Genomic DNA, 25537 nt, shown 5'->3' with positions numbered 1-25537 from the left:
AAAAATATACTTTAAATAGAAATGTTTAAAGATTCTTTTGAAGTGTCAACAAAAATGAAGTCACCTGTAAAGGAGTTCCTGTATCAGATCCCAAGAAGGCGATCGATTTAGAAGGCCTGATTGGGTTTTTCTTTTTTAACCCTTAATATTTCTGAAGCAATGCCACCTGATTGCAGGCTGCTCCTGAACCACCAGACGAAATCAGTCAAGTATCATGTTTTAATGCAGAGCGTTGAGCCCAATGGAGTCACCAGGTCTATCAAGCCTTCAAGGGGAAACATCAAAGAGATCTCATCCGTTCCCAGGGTTTGGCCCTCGCGGTGGTCCCCAGATTCAGGCTCAGTCGCATGGGAGGCTGCTCGTTTAGGGTAATGGCCGCGTCAGCATGGAACTCCCTGCCTGTTGAAATCCGTCTGATGGAGGACCTTTTAGCACTCCCATCCAAGTGAGATGAAACCATAGCTGAACTGGAGCTTAGTGTCCAGCACATGAAGTGACTGAATAATTTTGAACTGTTGTTTACGATTGGCCTTTGAGACAGCTTTTACTGTTTTTCCAGAGTATAGTTTAAAAACAATACACAATATTCATACATACAAAGCTTTGGGTCAGATTCCTTTATCTGTTGGTCTCTTATAGTTGTCATTCACATTTTGCTTCCACCCTTCACAGCATACAGAATAGGTCGGACCACTAGTCATTGGATCCTTTTATTGAGAGTGACTGTCTAAAGCCTGTGCACACTGTTCAAATCCTTTTAAAATTAGAGTGTCGCTCTTTGGTGACATCTGGTTCAAAGAGTGTTTTTATTAACTTTAAATACTCCCAATTTGTTTTGTCTTCACTTCTAGTGCCCAGTTAGATGATGATTTTTTCATTTCCTTTTAAAGTTGCTGTTTTGAAGTGTTTGAGTGGCATTGTTATATTGTAGCTGTCTGCAGTTTGATTGATTGGTAAGGTGGTGTTTTATTATTTTCTCCATCGCAAATAATAAAATGCTTAGCATTCTAAAAAGGCCTGTTACTTAAAATAAAAAAACGAATACAGTGAAGCGACCACACCACTGAATGTTTTTTTTAAATTGTTATTACAATTATATGGCTGAGATACCCGCCACCCCCTCTCAACACAATCCCCAAAGGAGGGAAACCGGAAACAGTTCTTGAAGTTTTTGGAAGTGGGAGGGAGTGACCCTCCCGGCCGTATTTATTAAAACAAAATTTAAAAACATTAAACAGTTTCATATTAATGTACAATTTCATTACCACATTGCGATGTTTGGCTAACCTTAACAGATTCTCTAATACAGAGGTTCTCCTAGCCGAACTAACATCCTACAAAACATTTTCTTGAAATATTGAAATTGTACATCCTAACGTTTAAGGGCCAACGGCAAGGTCGTAACCGGTGTCAAGATCCCTAACCAGACATACCCCCCCCACTTGGGAGGGGCGACAGCACTGAGGCGTACTCAAGTGCAACTACTACCAATTTCCCTTGACTTGACGGGGGCACCTATAAACTCGACGCCAGTTAAAGGTCGTTCGAAGACTCGTGTGAGGTATCTAGAAGGTATCGTAGACCTCCCCCCAACCCCACACAACTTACCGCATCTGCCGTCGCAGATGTCACTGGCCCCGGGAAATTCCCCAGGAGGGGGCTGTAACCCCTCCTACACAGGAAGGGGCCTTGACCGCCTTTCCTTTTCTTTCGGCGACCCATCCTTAGAAGGGACCGCCTCCCGTTGAGGGGCCAAAGGCCACCTCTCCCGAGCGCTCCCATCCGTGTTGGGTGACGCCCACTCATAGGGATCTTCCAATTAGTGCTCACCGATCATGACCTTACCGCCCGACCAAAATAAATACGACAAATGCTAACTAAACTAAAAAACAAAACATTGGCCACTATGACCGAAAAGCACATTTATAAATGGACGTTAAATCCGAATTTCTTTAATCACCAAACTTACAAAATTAGACCAATCTTTATTACACATTCAACATCAACACGATACTAACACAACCTGTAAACGAAATAGAATTATCGATCAATTTTATTAAAACAACTGGCTGTCTTCAGGGGCTGGTGGGTGGGTCAAAATTGGCTCTTCGTTCCGTCTCAAGCTCACGGGCAGCGAGGAGGTGCAGCTTCAGAGCACAGGAACAAGAGGATGTCTTCTGGTCTTGCGTCCCTTTTTATCCATCTTCAGGGCGGGCGTAAACCCGCCCCTGCCTGCCCCGAGGGCGTGGCCGGCCGCGTCAGTGTCTAGGCCAGCCCACTCTAGGGCGGGAAAAAGCGCGCCCCGGCTACGCCACTTCGGGCATACCAGCCGAGACGCGCCTCCCGCCCAAAATGGCTTCCCGGGGGGATCGAGGCACTCTGCCATACGTTCGGGGGGACCGAGTGGTCGCCCCTTTCCATATGGCTGAGATACCCGCCACCCCCTCTCAACACAATCCCCAAAGGAGGGAAACCGGAAACAGTTCTTGAAGTTTTTGGAAGTGGGAGGGAGTGACCCTCCCGGCCGTATTTATTAAAACAAAATTTAAAAACATTAAACAGTTTCATATTAATGTACAATTTCATTACCACATTGCGATGTTTGGCTAACCTTAACAGATTCTCTAATACAGAGGTTCTCCTAGCCGAACTAACATCCTACAAAACATTTTCTTGAAATATTGAAATTGTACATCCTAACGTTTAAGGGCCAACGGCAAGGTCGTAACCGGTGTCAAGATCCCTAACCAGACATACCCCCCCCACTTGGGAGGGGCGACAGCACTGAGGCGTACTCAAGTGCAACTACTACCAATTTCCCTTGACTTGACGGGGGCACCTATAAACTCGACGCCAGTTAAAGGTCGTTCGAAGACTCGTGTGAGGTATCTAGAAGGTATCGTAGACCTCCCCCCAACCCCACACAACTTACCGCATCTGCCGTGGCAGATGTCACTGGCCCCGGGAAATTCCCCAGGAGGGGGCTGTAACCCCTCCTACACAGGAAGGGGCCTTGACCGCCTTTCCTTTTCTTTCGGCGACCCATCCTTAGAAGGGACCGCCTCCCCGTTGAGGGGCCAAAGGCCACCTCTCCCGAGCGCTCCCATCCGTGTTGGGTGACGCCCACTCATAGGGATCTTCCAATTAGTGCTCACCGATCATGACCTTACCGCCACAGGCCGGATAGTTGACCGGCTATCCGGACCCCCCACAAAACTCCTACCTAAAGGTCATGTTTCAACGTTTTCAACCATGCTAAGAAGTCTCCTATGAGTAACTCATTCCCCACCCAAGACAAATGCACACCATCCCCCAAATACATACTGTCATCATTAATACAGCCATGAGAAATAGAATGCAATGTCCTGGAACGGAACAACCTACTCACTTTGTTGTTAAGCTTTCTAACAGAATGATTCAAAGCAGGAATAGAAATAGCCCCCCGCCACACCTTTCGTGGAATCAAATGGGACCACGCAATTGTGCACCCCGGAACTCTCCTCGCCAACCAATTTACAGTGGAAAGCATTGCCTCCAGGAAAAGTCGTCTACCGGTGGTGACCAAATCATTGCCCCCTACATGTACTATAACTATAGACGGCGGTGACCTCGTCCGCCCTAACAAACCCTCGAAAAATGTTTGAAACTGGTCAATACAGAGACCGCCTCTTCCGTAGAAGGACACCCTGTACCCGTATTCCCCAGCTACGTGAATCATGTCACCTGCTTTGAATACGTCCGCGGCGCGCCTCACGTATGAGTGGCCCACGACCCACACCTCCTTTTTCACAGTCGGTGATGTCTGACCGCTGGCCCGGTGTTGGGTCGACTGCATAGTCCGCCCCGCCTCGTAGGCTTGCGAAACTGAAAACCAAAGAAAAACAAGAAGCGTGAGTACATTATGACAGCTTCACAACATGTGCAACCACACATATCTCTTATAACAATTAGAGGACCAACGCCCCACTCGTTTCACTTGTTCTACATTAAGACCCCTGGCTGTAGCTTCTGTAGCAGCCCCTATACGAAAGGAATGGGTCCCAAATTCGCCCGGGTTCAAGCCCGCAGCGGCAATTGACATCGCAAGCACCCGCTGAAACTGAAATTTCGTCAGTGGGGTGGCGTCCGCTTGTCTCAACAACGTCCCCCCCCATGATGCCACCCTTCGTGCTAGGTAGTCTTCTAAACACTTTACCGGACACATGGAGGACCCGGGAATCCTGCGTATGATTATGCAGTCACCCATCCCATCTTGATCGGTCTTGGACCTGACAAAGGAGACAGTCATCGTCTCTCCTCTGATCTGAACGTGTTCCTGGCACAAACCCCCCGCCACATCCAGTTTGTTCCTTGCTACCAGTTCGCTCACCCTCATCGCCCCGTGAAATGCAAGCGTGAAAGCGGCTCGGAACAATGCTGTCTCAAACTGAGATGAGCATGTGGCAGGGAGTGTGGCCAACAACTGGGCCAACCTATCCAAACCTATCGGGCGCCTCTCGTCTACTCTGCGACCCTCAAGGCGTTGCCACCCTCGCAGCGCTTTCTGTACCACGAAAGACGCTGTCGGGTCCTGGATATTATGAGCCCTGGCAACAAAGGAAATGGCAGCACGATGCCTCTGGGCCGTAGCCACCGACTTCCCAGCCCTACGCAAGGACATCAGAAAATGCACCACCCATTCCTCGTGGCCCCAAAGCCCCTCTCTATCAGTCCCCAAAAAGGCTAAATAGGCCCGAAACGCCCCTTCGTATGCCTTCCTCGTCCTTGGTGCTAGACTCTCTCCCACGAGGTGACGAAGTTCGGGGCACCGAGAGACCAGAGAGCTTCGGGAAAGGGTGCCGGCTCTGGGTCCGCTGAGGGGAGGAAACCCGAGAAAGCCTGCATTTGAAAACGAGACAGTGCGTCAGCCGCCTGATTCATCACCCCTGGGACATGCTTTGCTCTGAATAGCACGTTCAATTGCATACACAGTAAAACAATTTCCTTGAGCAGTCTTAAAATCAATTTACAACGTGCTGCCTGACTATTGATACACTCGACCACGGTCATATTGTCAGACCAAAATATGACAGAGTGATCTTTGAACCCATCGGGCCATGTTCTCAAGGCCACCAAGATGGGAAACAGTTCCAGGAAAGCAATATTACTCGTCAGACCATTCTCATGCCACCATGTCGGCCATTTTTGTGCCGACCATTTTGTGCCGAAGATGGCGCCAAAACCTATGCTTCCTGCTGAATCTGTCCATAGCCCCAGCTCTTCAGAGGACACGGCTGGTTTATTCCAGACGATTCGACCATTAAAGTCCGCCAGAAATGCTAACCAAATACGCATGTCCTGGCGGACCTCAGCCGATAGTCTCGTGCGATGATGGCCCTCTTTTAGGCCGACCATCGCTTGGGCAATTGAACGGGAAAAGGGGCGGGCCATTGGTATCACCCTCAGGGCAAAATTCAACTGTCCCACCAACTGCTGTAATTGTTGCAGCGTAACTTTAGATGCATTTATACACACTTGCAGTGCAGCCCTGAACTTCAACACTTTGTCAGCTGGCAAACGGAAACAACCCTCACTGGAGTCCAACTCGATCCCCAGAAACTCGAGGCAAGTCGTAGGACCCACTGTTTTACCCGGCGCCAATGGCACACCAAACTGGTTCATTAACACACAAAATTCGGCCAAGGCCCGGCCACATTCAAGATCCCCGGCTGCCCCAAGAAACAGAAAATCATCAAGGTAGTGCATTACATATTGGAAACCCGTTTTCTTTGTGAAGACCCATTGTAGAAAACTACTGAATTTCTCGAAATAGGCACAGGATATAGAGCACCCCATCGGCATACACCTATCCATGTAATAACAACCCTGAAACATGAATCCCAGGAGACGCTGGTCGTCTGGGTGTACCGGGAGCAATCGGAACGCTGACTCGATATCTGACTTCGCCATCAGCGCCCCGGGCCCCAGGCGATTCAAAATGGCTACGGCCTCATCGAAGGATGCGTACCGCACCGAACACACTTCTGGATCGATTGCATCGTTTACAGAAAGACCTCGTGGAGCTGACAAATTATGAATCAGTCGGAACTCACCTGGGTCTTTCTTGGGGACTACCCCTAAGGGAGAACAAACAAAATTCTGAACCGGGGGTACACCAAACGGGCCGGCGACCCGACCTCGAGCAACCTCTTTACGGATCTTATCCTGTACTACGGGCGTATGCTGCAGGACGGAAAGTTGATTTTTGCACTTCTCCACACCCTGAAAGTCCCCTACCGGGATGCGGAAACCATACGAAAAACCGTTCCGCAGCACCCCAGCAGAAGTACGATCCGGGTATTCACTGAGCCAGGGAATCATCGCCAGGGTATCAATCGGGGTTGGTAAAGGCGCCCCTCGGACTACGTTAGACCTGTTTGGCGCCTCCTCTCCCCCATTATCACCCGTTCTGGCTCTGCACGTGGACTCAGGATGGGACGACCCGCAACCACTACATTCATGTTTGAATTTACACGATCCCTGGGGTCTAGTACATTTACCTCTGTTGAAATTAAAGCAGAAACCCCTTTTTCCAGTATTGCCGGCAGGTTTCGAGTAATCGTCGGTACCCGTACCTGATCGAAAGGGCGTCCCCGCATATTGCCGGGAGGATTCGCCAACATTACTTCCTACCAACGGCACTTTTAACATTCCTGTCTCCTTCATTTTATCCCAAGTCAAAGAATCATAACAATCCCAGGTTAAACTTTTATTATGCTCCTTTGCCTTTCTGAAAAGATTATCGTAACAGAACCAATGGTTACCCTGGTGCGATGTCGAGTACCCCATGATTCGCGATTGATAGATTGGAAACTCGGAAAGCAACTCAGGCCTACGTTCCCCCAAGATTGACGTAAAAATTCCCCAAGCATTGCCCCAATTGCCAATATTCTCATTCACTTTAAAGGCGGCCATTTTTGCGCGCCAAACACTCGGATGCATGAGATTCTTCTTACTCTTAACATGCTCTACCTCATAATGATCAACAAGCAATGAGAAAATGTTCACATACTCCCCCGCCCAAATCTTTTCCTTAATTGCCAAAGGAACATGTTGACCCAACTTTTCTCTACGAGAGGGTGTTGACTCATCCCTCGCAATCGGCAATGGCCGCTTACCTGCACCGGACGCTGCCTCTGTGGTCGCAATCGTCCCTGGTGTCTTGTCCACTACTGCAGCCGGCACGGACACCTTGGCTGCCTCCCGTTTCTCACGCAATTGCTTTATCAGCGCCTGCGCGTCGACAGCCGTGGCGCCCTCGTTACCTTTACCCAACCACGCTGCCAATTGTGCTGCCAGCTCGGGCGGCATATCGTCCTCGGACACGGGGGTGACCACAACGGGAATCGGATTCCCCTCCTCCGGCACAGGAGTTGGTGCCTCGAGCGGGGCACTGGGACCCGGGATGTCTTCTCCCGCTGCTCCCCTCCTGGGCCTCTTGTTTTTCCCTCCCGGGGCTGCTCCCGCCTAAGGACGTTTTGGCCCCCCTTCCTCGTTCTTATCCACCCGCTTCTTTAGTTCGGACATCTCCTTCATGAGAACACGCAGCATCTGTTCAGTAGTCATGCGTTTTCCCACCTTCTTCGGCATTCTCCAACAGAGTAACTGTAAAACAAACAAGAACGATTAAAACGCTCAAAATTGGCTCTTCGTTCCGTCTCGAGCTCACGGGCAGCGAGGAGGTGCAGCTTCAGAGCACAGGAACAAGAGGATGTCTTCTGGTCTTGCGTCCCTTTTTATCCATCTTCAGGGCGGGCGTAAACCCGCCCCTGCCTGCCCCGAGGGCGTGGCCGGCCGTGTCAGTGTCTAGGCCAGCCCACTCTAGGGCGGGAAAAAGCGCGCCCCGGCTACGCCACTTCGGGCATACCAGCCGAGACGCGCCTCCCGCCCAAAATGGCTTCCCGGGGGGATCGAGGCACTCTGCCATACGTTCGGGGGGACCGAGTGGTCGCCCCTTTCCATATGCCTCCCACGTTTAGCCTGGTTCATTTATTCTCTTTTATTGTTGTGGAATACACTTGCAATAAAAAAAAAAGTAAGCATTGCACTAGCGTGCCAAAGCCAGATTTATTAACTTTGTCAATGCTTGGTTTTTTTCTGTGTATGTAGTTTTGTGAACTGCAAACCAAGTCCGAAACGCTTACCATTGACCATCACGCATTACGAATTTAGCATAACTAATAAAAATCGGTCATGCATGCTTTTTAGGTATAGACTGGCATAGGCTGCGCTTGCGCAGTCTCGCCGCAAAACTTTGTCTCAGAGTAGCAAGGGTAAACTCTGCCCCTCTTCTCCATTGGCTGGCCTCCCAAACAGCGGCCAGCCATTGGAGAAGAGGTCTCTGTGACGTTCTCTTTCAGATTGAGGGGCTTGTTTTTTTTGTTTCTTTCTACATTCTTTAAACACGCCCCCCAGTCTGATGAGGACAGGACTTACAGACAAAAGGCACGGAGTGTCTTGCTCACGCTGTCTGCTGTAATTGGTTAGCAACTACCAAATAAGCTTTCTGATTGGTGGACCTCTCAACCAATCAGAGAGCCTACTGGCGTGTGGGGGCTGCGTGAGCAAGACATGCTGTAGACTGGCTTGTGGTACCACTCCTTACACGTAGAAAACGCTGTATAAGAAGGGGTCACGGTCTCTTGTAATTGTAGCAATGCAATGAAGGACGGTCCAATTCCAAACACACCTATAGTCATTTAGGAAACTGATGAGTGCTTGAAGTTGCGGTAATAAATTGTGCCAGATAGTAAAGAAAATCAGGTTCAAGGAATACCAGTACACGCAGCCGTCGGAGAAGGATCCTAGATCAGCTGATGAAACTACAAAGCACTCGAAGGTACACACGTTGAAGAAAACGTTGCCAACAGACTCCTTCTGTGTGATTTAGACCACCTACACTGCAAACCTGATAAACCGTGAGGCGATATGCGCATTCGTCAGTGATGCGCATCAGTATTCACTCAAATATTCACCAGCCGAAACACAGGTGTAAATAAAGTAACTTTGCAATGCGTGTGGGTCCCCCACTCACCAGAGCCTTCTGCAAATCAACGAAGCTCCAACAACTGAACTCCGTCCTCTTTCCCCCTCACCCGGTGTGGTCCAGGACTCGGAATTCCATTTGGTGATATCTTCGCGGTAAGCAGGGGGTATGAGAGTGTGTAGTGTTGATCAGGAGAGGAGAGGGAAGGAGGGACTAAACTATGGACCCCTTTAAAGACCATGCTTAGGAAAGAGAATTATAGATGTCAAGAGCTACAAAGCGAGAAGAGTATATATATATTTTTTATAAACAAACTGTATTGCATTTCAACCCAACCGGGCTCATGAGATAAAACATTAAACACACACAGTTACAGAATTGAAGGAGGCATGCAGTCCACACTTGGTAAGGCATCAAGTGGAACGCGATTGTGTTCACGTCCTGCCAGCCAGGGCTTAATTTGTGCCGGTTGTAGGCACCACACTCATGTTTAGAGAATGTGACTTATTTATCATCATCATGCTTTTGGTGTTTAAAGAAAAAGGCATAAGCGAGAATCAAGACAGGAGCCAGACCCCTGGCGTATGGCAACCTCTGCATTTGTGTCTGTGACACTGTGTCTGTGAGACTGTGTAAGACACTGTGTTCTGTGTGACTGTGTGTGTGACTGTGTGCGAGTGAGACACTGTGTAAGTGAGACACTGTGTGTGAGTGAGACACTGTGTGTGAGTGAGACACTGTGTGTGAGTGAGACACTGTGTGTGAGTGAGACACTGTGTGTGAGTGAGACACTGTGTGTGAGTGAGACACTGTGTGTGAGTGAGACACTGTGTGTGTGTGTGAGACACTGTGTGTGTGTGTGTGTGAGACACTGTGTGTGTGTGTGTGTGAGACACTGTGTGTGTGTGTGTGTGAGACACTGTGTGTGTGTGTGACACTGTGTGTGTGTGTGTGTGAGACACTGTGTGTGTGTGAGACAGTGTGTGTGTGTGAGACAGTGTGTGTGTGTGAGACAGTGTGTGTGTGAGAGACGGTGTGTGTGTGAGAAAGACTGTGTATGTGAGAGACTGTGTGTGTATGAGAGAGACTGTGTTTGTATGAGAGAGACTGTGTGTGAGAGACTGTGTGAGAGAGACTGTGTGAGACACTGTCTCTCTCTACTACTCGCTATCTCCTACACATTATCTCCTACTCACTCTATACTACGCTCTACTAATCACTCTCTATTACTGCCTACAACTCATTATTACTCTACACAACTACTCTCTATTAGTCTTATACTCACTCTCTACTAACTACTACTCCCTACTACGACTCTCTACTGCTCACTCTACTAATCACACTACTAAATCTCTATTACTCACTCTCTATTACTCTCTGGTACTCTCTACTCACTATGTACTACTCACTCTCTACTACTCAATCTGCAAAAACAGCCTAACCTTACTTCAAACCTTTACTCTTTGCCTAAAGGCACTAGTAAACAAAATGCCATAGGTCTCATCTTTATTACACATAAAGCAATTCTGTTTGTAATCAGGTGGCTTTTTAGCTTTATTTGTGGTTTTTTTTTCAAACTTTCATGAACATAACATGCATATATATGCGTAGATATATGTATGTGTATATATATGTATATATACATACATATATAAACATATAAACATCTGCATATCTATATCAATACCAATATTAATGCATACTTACATATACATAGATGCACACATATGCATGCTATGTACATGGGACATATTTATCATCATCATGCTTTTGGTGTTTAACACCTTCAATGCTAAGGCAATTCCCCCAGAGTGCAGACATCCCTTGAACTCCATTGTTCATGACAAAAACATTAATAAAAGAAAAACTAAAAAGCCACCTAATTACAAACAGAATTGCTTAAACTTTAATAAAGACTAGACCAAATGCAATAAGTCTAGTATTTCCGAGAGATTAAGCTATTGGCATTGTAAATGACAACGCCATTTATTTATCAGTTTTCAAAAGCAACACATAAATAAAAAGTTTGTCATTTACAATGCCAATAGCTCTAACTTTTGCAAAGGCGAGACCATTGCATTGTAAATGCTTGTTCTATAATTTGCATTGTTGTGGTTTAGATTGCAACTTAGTTCTTAAAGAGAGCGATTGGTCCTCTGATTACTGTGGAACAACAACGAAGGGACCTAGGAGCAAAGCACTTTACCCAGCAAAAGGGCAGGGCATTAAGAGGACCCAGGTAGATGTCTCTTAAAGATCTGAAAGTGAATTGGCAGTCAATGATCTGTCCATTGCCTTCCTCTTATGAGTGAAGGTGGTTATAGAGGGAGCAGTCCAGCTTTCAGCTCCAAGTCTGTCCTCTACTTCTCTTGAGATTGACAACAATGGTTTACTTTATGATGTGATATGTACATGAATTAAACGTGTGGCACCTCCTAATCCCTTATGCTCCTCTGTAAATGACCATGCATGAATGTTAGAATACATTGAACCTTTCGGTCTCTTAGCATTTTCTCTCTGTCAATTTAATTTTATTGATATTGATCTCTTACAAGATCAACAATTGTGCATAATTTAATTTGTAAACGTAAAATTCTTGTATAAAATATTTTAAAACTTAATATGAAAATCGCACACATTTAAAACAAGAATAAAACATGTTCTCTCTGTTTTAATCGAAACAAATCAGAAAGCAAAGAAAAAAAAGATTGAGGCAGTGAAGCCTTCTGACCTGGGAGTTGACCTAACATCCCGCCTGACGATCCTGAGTGTAGAAGAACCACCGCAGAGGCAGTCCGGTGTAAAAGTGGAGTCAGTGCAAGATCTGGTAGCCAAATTAAAGGAGAGTGGCAGGATATGAAGCGGTTACGGTAGGTCCACTTTCTTCTGAGAATTTAAATGTCTCTTATTCTGCTTCTCTTCCATTGGGAAATCATTTCCATACTCTTCACGTTACCCTACACTGTGACTTGTTATTAGATGGAATACAATAAGATCCTACATAGAAGGCAAATCTATCAGGAAGTGTGTTTTGTCACTAAATCTCCGTTAATGTGCGAAACTGACCAATTAATGAGAAAGAAATTATTGCTACTTAAAGAAATTCGACAAAAAATATTGAAAGTGTTTCGCCTTGCTGTAAGTTTGGCCTTTTGGAATCATGCATTTAGAAGTAGAATCTAAAGTGTTTGATCCCGTTTACTGTGCAAGTGGTGACCGGTTCCTAATTTTCAGGTGGTAGAATGGCATTTGCACACTTGGGAAACATAGATGCTGTCAACGCAAATGTGAGTATTGAAAAAATATTTAGATAATGTTTGGATCGAATTGTACCACTTTGACACTTAGAGTAGTAGGCCATGAGCGGGTGAAGCAACCGCCTTGATGTGAGCTTTGACTGATCTCCAACAAGGCCCTAACAGTCTGCACCACTAAGGTAAATTTGTTTCTCTTTCAGGGAAAATATTTCTGAGCAGTACTATATTTCTGCTCACGTGCAGGATTCACAGTTTATTCTTCCATGTCGTCTTCGATCTTATTTTAGCTTTAAATATTATTTATCAAACAACTCATTGCTGAAAACAACAGTATTTTAACCCCTTTTTAAACAAACAAAAAAATAATGAGAATATAGCTAAACTAGCAGACGCATACACTGATATACACAGGCACACTGAGAAGAATCTAAAATACTGTTGGTTTCTCCGGGGTTTTTCATGTCTGGTAACACCTTTATTTGAGTGCTTTTAACCTTCATTCAGTTGACTGGGGTTGAGTGTTTGATTTGCTCAAACGCTCCGTCCATCATCCCCTTTTGTATCGCTTTGTTCGCCCTAAGTTGGCAGGGTATGCTCAGACGTGAATCCCTTGCTCACTTTGCCACTGGATTCAAGATAGCCTGGCTGATGAGATTTATGAATCCGAAACCGGTCTCAGGATGCTTGTTTCCGGTCCAGGAAAGACATGGCTTGGCAGTTCGGGCTAGACTGTTCCCATGAGGCACAGGGTCAGACTGATTTGCATATGGCCATGTCTGAACTGGGGTGGTGGAGTGAGCTAAAGAATGGTGATGGATTAAACCCAGATCAGTTGATTGGGGTTGAGTGTTTGATTTGCTCAAACGCTCCGTCCATCATCCCCTTTTGTATCGCTTTAACCTTCATTCGGCATCTTTTGACATCACAATAACCTTTCAACTTTTTTGCTTGATTCACATTTTTTCTTTGCTTCCAAAGAAGCCGAATGTTCTCACCATAGTGTTAGACAATATCTTCTATTCCAGACTGTTGTCTGAGCTTGGGCTCTGAAGTGCTAGAAATATGGCCTCTTGAACCTGAACTGTATAAACATCTTGAAGGAGTCCTAGGGCCCTCCCACCCTATATTTGTAATACCTGCAGGTGAAACAGATTCTGTACTTGAGCATTCAGAACCAGGAGGACCCATTAAAATGCCAAAACGCAAAGGAGCTGCCTGAATTTCTTTATTTTGCCAATTTTGTTCTTCATATTTCCTCTAATAAAAATCAATTTGGCCACCATGAGTTTGGCCACGCCTTTTCTTTCCTGGCACCTAAACAGTAGTATGAACTGCCCATTGCTATCAAACAGGATGCATGTGTTTCTCTTTTTTAGACAAAACTAAAGGCCTTACTTTTCCAACAGCCTTACTGTTTATTCTTCTTCTTCCATGGCTTATATAAATTACTGCACCTTAGCCCCAGGACACCCTTCTCAGGGCAGCACACTGCTCTATAAACACTATAACACAGCATAGAAGTACATTTTTGTATCTTTCTTTACTATTTCGTAGAACGCCTTAAGAATTTAATTCCATGAATAGTAGACCTTCTTCTGCATTGGGGCTAAACTTTGTTTGTAAATTAATGGGGCTTCCCTATGAACATGTGCACAAAATAGATCTTCGGCATATGTCAATGAAAGTAGCATTTCTTGTTTCCAATCATCAAGAAGGGTTGGTAAATACTACTGAAGAAGCATGTGATAATCCACAGCAGCAAACAAATCCTTACTTTCTCTTCTGTTTTTCCTCCCCTAAAGTAAGTCTGGGTTGCCATGTCAATTGAAAATGTCTCTTCCAGCTTTCTTTGTGGATCCTTGTTTTTTATCAGGAAGGTCTTTTTTTATGTATTAAACATTGGAAGGGCTGTGAAATAATAGAGAAATAATACACAGTCAAATCAGTTGTTAACTGTGGAAAATTGTGCACTGGAATGTCTTTCCTCAAAGCAAACTATAGCTAGATGGATAGTATCTTGCATGTTTGCATGCTATGAAAAGGCAAACATTGCCTTTACTGGGTAATCTCAAGGCTCATTCAAGTTGTTGGTTGGTCTCACTCTTTTTCCATTAAGACTTTGAAACTTTTCTGAAAGTTGCAAAGATAGCACCGGAAGAATTAGTTACTTACCTGTAATCTTAGTTCTCTTCCAGGGGATCCTCATCAATAGTCATAAGCACTAGAATATTCCCGCCCATTCTCATTCTCTCTCTCTCTCTCTCTCTCTCTCTCTCTCTCTCTCTCTCTCTCTCTCTCTCTCTCTCTCTCTCTCTTATAACGCAATTGCGTTATAATGGCATGCGTGATAAAGTCATATGCGTTGCCCTGAACCCTAAAAATACCCCTATACCCCAAAACCCATACCTATCCCTAAACCCTAAAACTACCCCTGTACCCCATAACCCAAAACTATATCTGAACCCTTAAAATACCCAAACACCCCAAAACATATACCTCAGTACCCCAAAACACATACCCCTATACCATACCCTTGCCCTGCGAGGGTCCTGAGCGGGGTGGCAGAAATAATTGCACCTGTGGTGGGGGCCTTGATTAATGAGTCACTTCAAACAGGCATGGTGCCCCCTCAATGGAAACACCCCAAACTTCTGCCCCTTATTAAAAAACCTGCGGCGGATCCGCTCATATTGTCCAACTACCGCCCCATTTCCCTTCTTCCAGCCCTTGTCAAGGTGTGTGAAAAGGTGGCGTTCAGACAGTTGGATAAATTTGTGGAATCTTCGGGTGCATTGCACCCTGCACCCTGCTCAATCGGGCTTCCGAACATCCTTCAGCACCGAGACAGCGTTGGTGGAGGTTACGAAGCAGTTAGAGTGTGTCTGGACGGGGGCGACAGAGCGGCATTGATTCTGTTGGATCTCTCTGCCGCGTTTGACACGGTACCCCACCTCCAGCTTCTCGCCAGGCTGTCAGACATTGGTATTACGGGCAGAGCCCTTGCCTGCTTAAGGCATTCTTGGAAGATCGGTCTCAACAAGTATGGATGCCCCCCTTTAACTCAACTGACAGTAAAGTGGCCACAGGGGTCCCTCAAGGGTCAACGTTGAGTCCCTTGCTATTCAACATTTATCTGACCCCCTTATTTACCTGGCGGAGAGAATGGGGGCCAAAATTATGGCTTATGCCGATGACACCCAACTTCTCTTCACCTGGAAGGGTGACAACCTCCAGACGGCTGAGGCCCAGCGTTGTCTATCCTCGGTTTTTGCCTGGCTAACCTGAAATGCAACGAGGACAAATCAGAAGTGCTCCTTTATGGTCAATTTCCAATGGCCTTCAGGGAATCCCTTTGGCCCAAGGGATTTCCCTGTCCCAAGGGGGACTGTGGGGTAGCCAAGAACCTGGGGTTCTGGTTCGGAGCCGATCTGAGCTTCTGCGAACAGATCATGAGACTCTCAGGAGCCTGCTTTGGTACCCTGAAAGCCCTCAGGAAGTTCTTCCCCCTCCTTCCTCGTGTCGCAAAGGAGGCTGTATCCAGGGCGCTCAACACCATAAAACCTGAAATATGTACCAGAAAAAGGCATAACCTGCCTACACATATTTCTACATAGGAATGCATGGGAAAGAAAAAAATCATATGCAGTCTATCCTTGTCATTATGTTGGTCCAAACTGCAGTCAATCAGGCGACAGCAACCCTCTAGAACCTTCTCCTCAGAGCTCAGCACCTCAGATTTTCTACCGCACGTTGTGTGTAAGGGAGTCTCCCTGAGCTCTGCTCAGTTTTCTCTTTTCTTCAGGTTTTTTCCTGGGTCTTCAACATGTCTACAATTAAGAAGTCTCTTTTTAGACCGTTAGGTGCTAGACATTGTAGAAAAGGGCCATGCATTGGAATTCGTCAAAATCCCTCCTCCAACTCCACCTTCCGGGCCGCCACCTCCTCACATCAAGGAACTTTTCCATCAAGTTCAACTTCTGATTCAGAAGGGTGCAGTAGAGGTAGTGCCAAAGTCTCAAAGAGGGAAGGGGTTTTATTCCCGTTTTTTCCTAATCGTCAAGAAGAACGGGGAATGGAGACCAATATTGGACTTGAGAGCGCTCAACCACTATCTCAAGAGTCAATCCTTCCACATGCTAACGCTTACAGAGATCTTGCGTTTGCTCTTAGTCGGAGATTTCATGGCTACTATCGACCTCCGAGACGCCTACTTCCATGTTCCAATACTCCTATGTCATCGGAGGTTTCTGCGATTTCAGGTGGGGCAGAAACATTTCCAGTTCAAAGTATTGCCATTTGGCCTTCGTTCCGCCCCTCGAGTCTTTACCAAGATATTGGCTCCTGTAATGGCCTATCTACGTCTCCAAGGTGTCCAGATATTCCCATATCTCGACGATTGCCTCTAAGGTTCTGTAAAATTCTGTTTTGTCTCATGAGGTTATGGTTCCATCACGATTTTGGTGATGTTGTACCGTATTCAGTAAGTGCGGCTAATATGGAGTGAATTCGTCATGTTAACCTGCGAGTTAATTACGTATTCAGAGACTTCGTCTCGAAGATGGGTTCCATTTTGTCCGTGCCTCCATTTTGTGTTGCCATCACGTAGGCTCGTTGGCCCGTGGAGGTAACCGAACGAACAAAGTTGCATGGGCTTCGTTGTTCATGCACTTATTAACTAGGCCTTTTCTTGACTCTAAGGTGAACTGTAAGAAACTAACCTCGCTAAGCCAATTTCCTTGGTTGATCGTTGTCTGAGATTGCCAATCAATGTTCAGGACATCGTTAACTTTTAGGTTCTTTACACATGCCTTATCTTGCTCGTTATCTGTCATTGTTTCCTTTCTATGTTACTTCATTACATGCATTGTGCTTTCAATTATGGGTTTGTCCGGCTTGTGGAGATTGGATTTGGGACATTCCTAATAATTAACTTGTGGGTTGGGACGATGTAAATTGAGGTTTTTGCTATGTGATACTTTGTTTGAAAAGGTACCTTATTGGCTAGAATTCTGCGCAGTGGGTGTCCATTTGTAATGTGAATATTGGGCATAAAAAGGGATGTTTCGCCTTACAAAATTGAACAGTTTCCTGAGTTGTACACCGTGTTGTATTTCTAGGACTTCTTTTACTAGCTGCAGCTAATAAATTTGGTCTTTGACGCCACCCAGAAGTATTCCGTGTCTCTGTATACCAAGACAGGTGAATCCGAAGACTTTGGGCGTGCCTCTGGCGCCGCTGGGTTTAAAACCCGGTTCTTCAACTGGCACCCAACGTGGGGCGACTTCAGCGATACCGGTCCAAGCCCGAAGATTATGAGGAGCTTTGTGAGGAAATTCTGGAGGAGGGCCCCCACTTCATCGACCCCTGCATGTCGACTGTGGACCAAAGGTTTTTACTGCGAGGCTTCCCCCTTTCCGACTGCTACGAAGGACTGCTGCCCTGACTGTCGCCCTGTCTTGGACCCTCTTGTGATGATTTGTAAGGCGAGACGTTAGACGGTCTTCTGGTGGCGTGACAGACAGTTTGGTTAAGTATAAGTGGGTCGCTCCCACAACTTTGTTTGGTTTCTTGGGTTTCTTTGATTTGGTTATTGCAATTACCAAAGCCGAGGGGCTCGTATATTTGTGAGTATATCGTTTTTGATAACCCCTTGAAGTTTGAAGCTAGATTAGTGAGCTATAAGATGCCTGGTCTTAGCAGTTTAGGAAATGGTTTTGCTGTAGTTGTAACAGGGATTCCCGATTGGAGGACTCGTGTCCAATACCTCCGGTTGGAACTCCAACTTATGAGCTCTATTCAAAGCCTGGCATGGGTCCAATTACGTTTAATGAAGTCTGGATCCGCTATACAAAGAACGATGGTGTCTTACGATGGCCCCAACATGGTAGTTTCGAATCAGAGATTTTAGATAACCTAGAAGTTGCGCTATTTAGGAAGAAAGCCCGGCCGGCGATGTTTGACTCTTTCCGCCTCTGGCGTAAGGAAGACAAACAGCGAGATATTAAGCAAGCTAAGAGAGATAGGAAAGCAAAGAATATATCGATACTACAAGCTGCTAGGCAGTTTAAAGAAGATGAATAAGATCGTGCGATTGAGGTGTCAGATAGACAACATTGCATGGCCATTGACAAATGTTATCCGGCTTTGCCACCTCTTCTTCCGAATGCGACAAATGACCCTGAAAAGGATCCTTTGATGTCGCATTTATTGAGATTACCACCCCCTTATGTGCAGAGTGCTACGGCACCTCCGCGACTCCCAGTTGCTCAACACCCTGTTGTTGTCCCGACAGTTGTTCTTCCACAGTTGGTTCTTCCTCCATTGGCGCGGCCTCCTTTAGGGCCGCCAACTTTGCTAACAGTTCTGTCTCAAACTCCTTTGCCTTCCTCTCCTTTACCTTTGACTTCCTTTTCTACTGACCCTACGTCTTTGTCACCTTAAAACACTTTGTCTCCTGTCCTTATGTCAACTTCTTCTCGAAAACGAATGACTGAGACTGTTGCTAGTCTTTTGTCTCCACTCTTTGGGTCACTAAGTATGACCGCGGTTTCGGAACATAAGCAGAGTCGTAGTCAGCTTCCTGGTCCCGAAGAGCCAGCAGTGTTGGATCTTTTGGCTACGGATGGATTTTAAATGTTTCTAGGTATGATTTACAAGCAGTTATGGATGTTTTCATACAGTGGGATCCGCCTAAGCAAATGTATGTTTTTGATGTAATGTGTACTTTCCTTCGTGAAGAATGGGAAAATAATGTTGGGTCTGATTCCGTAGAAAGTGCTTGATGTCCAGTCTGAATTTGCTAAAGGGACGATAGTGGGTCCCGATGTTGAGGAAGCGGTAGAGACGCTTCTTGCGTTTAGGTGTAGACTTCCTTCTCAGTCGTTGTTTGAACCTGATCCTTCTGTTAGGAGGAAGGTGAAGCAGTATCCTATGAGAGAGGTTCCCCCTGTATGGAGAGAGGAAGTTGTTGCTGATGCCATTAATGGTATTCAGGGAGTACCAGCTCATTTTCAGCGAGTATGGGTACATGTTCCTTGGAAGAGGGCTGAGGTCCTGGCTCTTAAACAAACTTTGCCTGAACCCCGTAAAAATCCTGCTGGTTACTACAAGGAGTTGTTTCAGACAGTTGATGCGTGTGTTATGAATTTAGCTGACGTGGATATGTTGTTGGGTAACGTAGTTCCTCAACCTTTGTGGGCGAAGATCCGTTACGAGGATCATGCGGTAGAGTTAGGAGATACGTGGGTTAATATTGTTGCTGCAGATGGTCGACAGGTAGGAGGTGCCAAACCTGAGCCCTTAGTTTCAGAATTACCTGGTAGGATTATTAATTTAATGAAAACATTGATGCCTCCTATGCGGGTGAATTGGGACAAGTTAGCAGCATGCAAACAAAAGAAAGACGAGAGTGTGTCTGATTTCTACACTAGGTTTAAGGAAACATTCATTGATCACAGTGGTCAGGACATGAGTACAGAAGGTGGTCAAAGGTTGTTTGTAGATAAATTTGTTTTTAATTTGCTCCCTGAGCTTTGTAATAAGTTGAAGGACTCTGAGAGTTCATGGGCTGTTTCTTCCTCGGCCCAGATATTGGCTATTGCACAATCATATGAGAACAGAGATAAAGATGAGAAGTATAAAGCAGAGAAAAAGACTAAAGAATTATAAACGAAGGTTCTTCTACAGCAGGCGTATCCGCCTCGCCCTAATCAGCGTCAGCTTCAGCAACTTTCCCAGTTTCAGCAGCCTCCACAGTTTCAGAGATTGTTGCAGAACCCTGAGTCTTTTCCTCCGCGACTTCCGCTAGGCCCTAATCAGTGTGCTTACTGTAGGGAAGAAGGTCACTTCAAGAATAGTTGTCCGGTTTTGCTACAGCGTACGAATGATGTGTCTGGTCAGAGAGGTCGTGGTGGTTTTCAACAAGTGTCTAGGGGTAGAGGACGTGGTGCGTTTCCTCAGAATGAACGTTCCTTTCCCCCTAAGATTTCTATTAATTATTTTGATCAACAGAATGTTCCGTCTGATCAGTCTGCCCAGTACTACACGGATGACTATTATATTGAAAGTGAGAGTGCTGGTTTTAATGATAGATAGGACAGCCATGGACAGAGGGAGGGAGTAGTGTCAGTTCCAGTAGACCAGAGTGGACCTTATGTTGAAGTAATTACATCAGGTGTGAAAGAACCTTTTCTTTTGGATACTGGTGCGGCTAAGAGTTCTATCATGCACTCTAAACTCCCTGGCGCACCTTTGTCTGGCTTGATGAATGTCTCGGTAGGATTTTCTGGCGCCCCAGTTCGTAATCCGGTTTCTAGTCCTTTGCCTCTTTCTATTGGGTCTTGTGAATTGGAAGAACCCCTTATTCTAACGACCAGTTGTGGTGAGAATTTGTTGGGTTTGTATTTGTTGAAAATATTGTATGCAACATTACATTGTTCTCCTTCGGGAGTACATCTTATGTTGGGTAAGAGAGTGATCTCTCCGATGTATTTGTCAGAAGATGGGCAACCACTGGAATTGCGTTCTCTCCCTGATACTCTTTGGGCTACAGGTCCGAATGATGTTGGCCTTTTGCAGATTCCACCCTATGTTGTTACCCTCAAGTCGAATGCTAAGCTACCTCGCATTCCCCAATACAAGATCTCTAGTGATGGTGAGAGAGCTCTTTTAGCGGTTATCTATGATTTTAGTTGGAAAGGTGTGATTGAAGAAACGAGAGGTAATGTGTGTAACAGTCTTGTTCTGCCTGTCCTTAAGCGTACTGATTCTTCCCAGCCACCTGTGTATCGGTTTGTGATCGACCTTCGAGAGGTCAATAAAACTGTTGTGACACAGTTTCCTGCTGACATTACTGCCTTACTGACTATGATCCCTGCTTCAGCTGCTTGGTTTTCTGTTATCGATCTGAAGAATGCTTTCTTTAGTATTCCGATTGCTGAAGAAAGTAGGGATATTTTTGGCTTCTCTTTAGGAGGCCGAAGTTTCCGGTTTAAGCGCGCTCCTCAATGTTATTGTGAGAGTCCCTCCATCTATAGTCAGGCTCTGAAAACTCAGCTTGATGCTTTTGTCTTGCCTCCTGGTGCTACTGTTGTTCAGTATGTGGATGATTTGTTGGTAGCTGCTGATGATGAAGAGATTTGTAAAGCAGTTACGCTTTCTTTGTTGCGACATTTGTCTGACCTTCACCATAAAGTGTCACCTTCGAAGTTGCAGTATTGCCGCCAAGAAGTGACCTACTTAGGTCATCTCTTGTCGAAGGAGGGAAGACGATTAACCCCAGAGCATATTCAAGCGATTGCTGAAATGACTGTGCCATCCACACAGAGAGAGGTGCGTGCCTTTCTGGGTATCACCTCGTATTGTAGGCAGTCGATTCCGAATTTCTCTTTGCTAGCAAAACCTTTGTTGGCACTTACTCTTAAGGACACACCAAACCCTCTTCCTTGGTCTGACGAATGTCAGAAGAGTTTTTCTGAATTGAGTGATGCATTGTGTTCTGCTCCGGTGTTGTGTACTCCCGACTACAGTAAGCCTTTTACACTCTACGTACATGAGAGAGAAGGTTGTGCGTTGTCAGTGTTGACGCAACAATTTGGAGACAAGCAGCGCCCATGTGCGTATTTTTCAGCTACTTTAGATCCGGTAGCTAGGGTGTTGCCTAGTTGTTTGAGAGCTACAGTGGCAGCAGCTGTTTCTATCCGACAGTCTGCTGGTTTGGTATTGGATAATACGTTGATTGTGATGGTCCCACATGCAGTGGATACCTTATTGAATAAAACAAGGACTTAGCACCTTACTAGTGCACGTTTGTCAGGTTATGAGTTGACGCTTTTGGCTAGTCATGTGCACATTAAGCGGTGCAACACATTGAATCCAGCTACACTGTTGCCGATTTCTGTAGAGACAGATGCTCAGGAACAGCATGATTGTTTTCTCCGGACAGAGGAGGAAACGAAGGGTAGAGTTGATCTGAAAGATACTCTTCTTACGAATCCAGATGGTACCCTACGGGTAGATGGTTCATGCTTTAAGCTTCCGAATGGTGATATGACTGCAGCGTATGCTGTTACAACTTTGCACACGATTGTTGAAACTGCACGTATTGCACAGAATTCAGCTCAAGCAGCAGAGTTGATTGCATTGACGAGAGTGTGTGTGTTGTCGAAAGGAAAGGGAGTGATTGTGTATACTGATAGCCAATATGTATTTGGCGTGGCTCATAGCTTTGGACGTTTGTGGAGAGAGAGAGAGGATTTCTTACTTCCCATGGTACGAAAATTCAGCATGGACATTAGTGAATGAACTTCTTGAGTCACTTACTTTGCCGACACAAGTTGCGATTGTGAAATGCAGTGCACATAGGAAAGTTACGGATGATGTTGGTCGTGGCAATGCGTTTGCGGATGAAGTAGCGAGAGAAACGGCGAAAGATGCGACGAGTCGTATGTATGTTGCAGGTCCTGCTAGATGGGTTATGGCAGGAGGAATGTGTGAAGACACAATAGAAAGTGTGAAATCGATTCAGGCAGAGGCTACTGAGAAAGAATTGAGTGTGTGGAAAGAGACTACGGGAATGTTGGATTCGACTGGCTGTTGGGTTGAGTTGTCGGAGCACCAGCGATGGTTGTTGCCTGATGCGTATGTGCTCCCAGTGGTTACGATGGCTCATGGATTGGCTCATATCAGTTCAAAAGGGATATGTAAGTGCTTGGCTCCGGTATGGCAGAATGCTGGAATTCCTAAATATGCTGAGAATCTGGTTAAAAATTGCATGATTTGCTTGATGCATAATCCTGGCAAGGGAACCCCAACGCGAGCGGGTCATTTTGCTCCTCCAACGTATCCGTTTGAGGTGCTACAGCTGGATTTTATTCACATGTAAAGATGCAATAACCTAAAGTAGGTCCTTGTGGTTGTTTGTGCCTTCTCCAGATGGATAGAGGCCTACCCCCTCAAGGATAATACTGCTTTATCTACAGCCAAGGTTTTGCTCAAAGAATATTTCCCTAGGTATGGTTTGCCGAGAATGGTATGGAGTGACAACGGAAGTGAATTTGTGGGTCAGATTATGAAGAAAGTGTGTGCGGGTTTGGGAATCAAACAGAAATTTCATGCTGCGAATCACCCCCAGTCAGCTGGTTTGGTCGAGTGCTACAATGGCACTCTTAAGCTTAAATTGGCCAAGATACAAGCAAGCACTGGCCTTACATGACCCGATGCTTTGCCGTTGGCACTTTTGTCAACGAGGACGACAGTACATTCTCGTGTGGGACTTAGCCCATACGAAAAATGTTTTTGGTCGCCCGGCGAATGTTTAAGGTGTGCCGAGGCTGAATGAATATAGCGACATCGAGTATCCTATGTTGGTTGATTACTTACATGACTTGACTGCTAAATTGCGTGTTCTTCAGCAACAGGTGCACAATACTTTACCTTCAGCTTCTGTGGATGCAGGTCACTCGATTCAACCTGGAGATTGGACTCTCGTAAGAAATTTCCAAAGGACAAAGAATCTGGAACCGTCAAGGTTTGCGGCAAGAAAAAAAAATTGGGTGCACGCCACCCATTGTAAAAGGATACCCTTGCCCTTACCATATGACCAATGGGTCAGCGATGGTATTGCTGATTCCGAGACTGAAAGGGTTCCGAGATTTGTGCCTTTTAGTGATGCATGTATGAAATGGACTTAGTCGGAACGTGCGGATGACGAAGTTCTGCAAGAAGCTGTGCCATTGCATTTGAGACTTGATACTACGCAACCAGAGACGCTTTTTGAGTATCAGACGGTGTCTGGTAAAGAACGCTATAATCTGCGGTCTAAAAAGGACAAATAAAATTCGAGTGTTTTTGAGAACTATACTCTTTCAGACAAGAAACTTTTTTGTTCTATTTTTCTTTTTTGAGCTACCATCCGAGCTCAGCTGCAGGGTCACGGTATAAGTTCTTAAGGGGTGACCCGCATATTGACACAAGGTCTGCGGTTTTAAGGACGTCTAGGATGCCTGGACGCACACTTAAGTGAAGAAGGAAAATGCTGTGAGCAGCACATTAGAGGATGGAGTTTTTTGTAACTGAAAGAGTTGTTGATTAAATGGATTTTAAGACGAGATTTTGTACATTAATACGTTAATGTTAATGTTAATGTTAGGCTGCATTTATAAAGCACCCTGACACCGGAGGTTTCCTGGCGCTGAGATTGAAAATACGGCAGGAGAAAAGGGCTAGTGAGAGTTTGAAAAGAGCCAGGTCTTTAAGCCTTTTCTGAAGCTCAGCAAGGTGTCAGAGGTTTTAATGTGTAGGGGGATGGAGTTCCACAGCTTGGGTGCCAGGGAGCTGAATCTCCGGCCACCCAATTTTTTTAGCTTGAACACTGGGGAGGTGAGAAGATGAAGGTGAGCAGAGCGGAGATTGCGGGTTGGGCGATGGGGATTGATGAGGGATTTCAGGAAGGTCGGGCATTTGGTATGCTGTGCTTTGTAGGTTATGCATCCAATCTTGAAGGCGGCCCTTTGCTCAATGGGAAGCCAGTGCAGCTTGGCCAGAAGAGGTCTAGCAGATTGCCATTTAGGGACTTTACATATAAGCCTTGCAGCCTGGTTCTGCACCATCTGGAGGCGGTGGAGCAGGGACCTGGAGAGGCCCCAGTAAAGGGCGTTGGAAAAGTCGAGGCGGGAGAGAACGAGGGAGATGACAATTTGCACCAAGGCCTCGTGAGAGAGCAGATGAGTAATTTTCCGGATTTTGCGGAGCTGGAACATACTAGCAGAGATAATGGCTCCAACATGAGTTTTCAGGGAGAGATCTTTATCAATGGTGACACCCAGACTTTTTACTGAATTCGATGGAGTAGGGGCGGTGCCCAGTTCAGCTGGCCAGAATTGGGGTCCCCAGTGGGCAGAGCTAGAACAAGGCAGGAGGAGTTCTGTTTTTTCCGGGTTTAGTTTTAGTTGATTAGACATCATCCATTGTTGGATGTGCAGCATTACAGCCTGGAAATTAGATGTCGCATCCGGGGTGTCTAAGGGAAAGATGATCTGCATATCATCTGCATAGTTGAGGACAGTGCAGTTCCAGTTGTTAAGTGACTGAATTAGCGGGCAAAGATACAGATTGAAAAGTAGAGGAGAAAGGGAGGATCCCTGAGGGACTCCACAGGTGGTGGGTACCTGGGTTGCAGTGAAGGGGCCTAGGTGGACTGTTTGCACTCTGCCAGAAAGGAAGGACTTAATCCAATCCTGTGCAGGGCCCTGGATGC

At 45.9% G+C, this 25537-nt stretch overlaps 1 protein-coding gene across 1 annotated transcript in view; it reads left to right on the top strand.

The window, feature by feature from the left end:
* The window catches only part of ETFB (electron transfer flavoprotein subunit beta), a 510595-nt gene that overhangs the window by 341605 nt on the left and 143453 nt on the right, over positions 1–25537 (top strand). The window contains exon 6 of the mRNA XM_086929920.1: positions 11715–11899. Coding sequence (XP_086786046.1) covers positions 11715–11885 — 171 coding nt within the window. The 3' untranslated portion in view covers positions 11886–11899. The remainder of the gene's footprint in view (positions 1–11714; positions 11900–25537) is intronic.

The sequence above is a fragment of the Lissotriton vulgaris genome, chromosome 7 (genome assembly GCF_964263255.1).
Source record: "Lissotriton vulgaris chromosome 7, aLisVul1.2, whole genome shotgun sequence".
NCBI lineage: Eukaryota > Metazoa > Chordata > Amphibia > Caudata > Salamandridae > Lissotriton > Lissotriton vulgaris.
The sequence above is the reverse complement of the archived record's forward strand: the minus strand, read 5'-3'. Positions and strand labels throughout refer to the sequence as shown.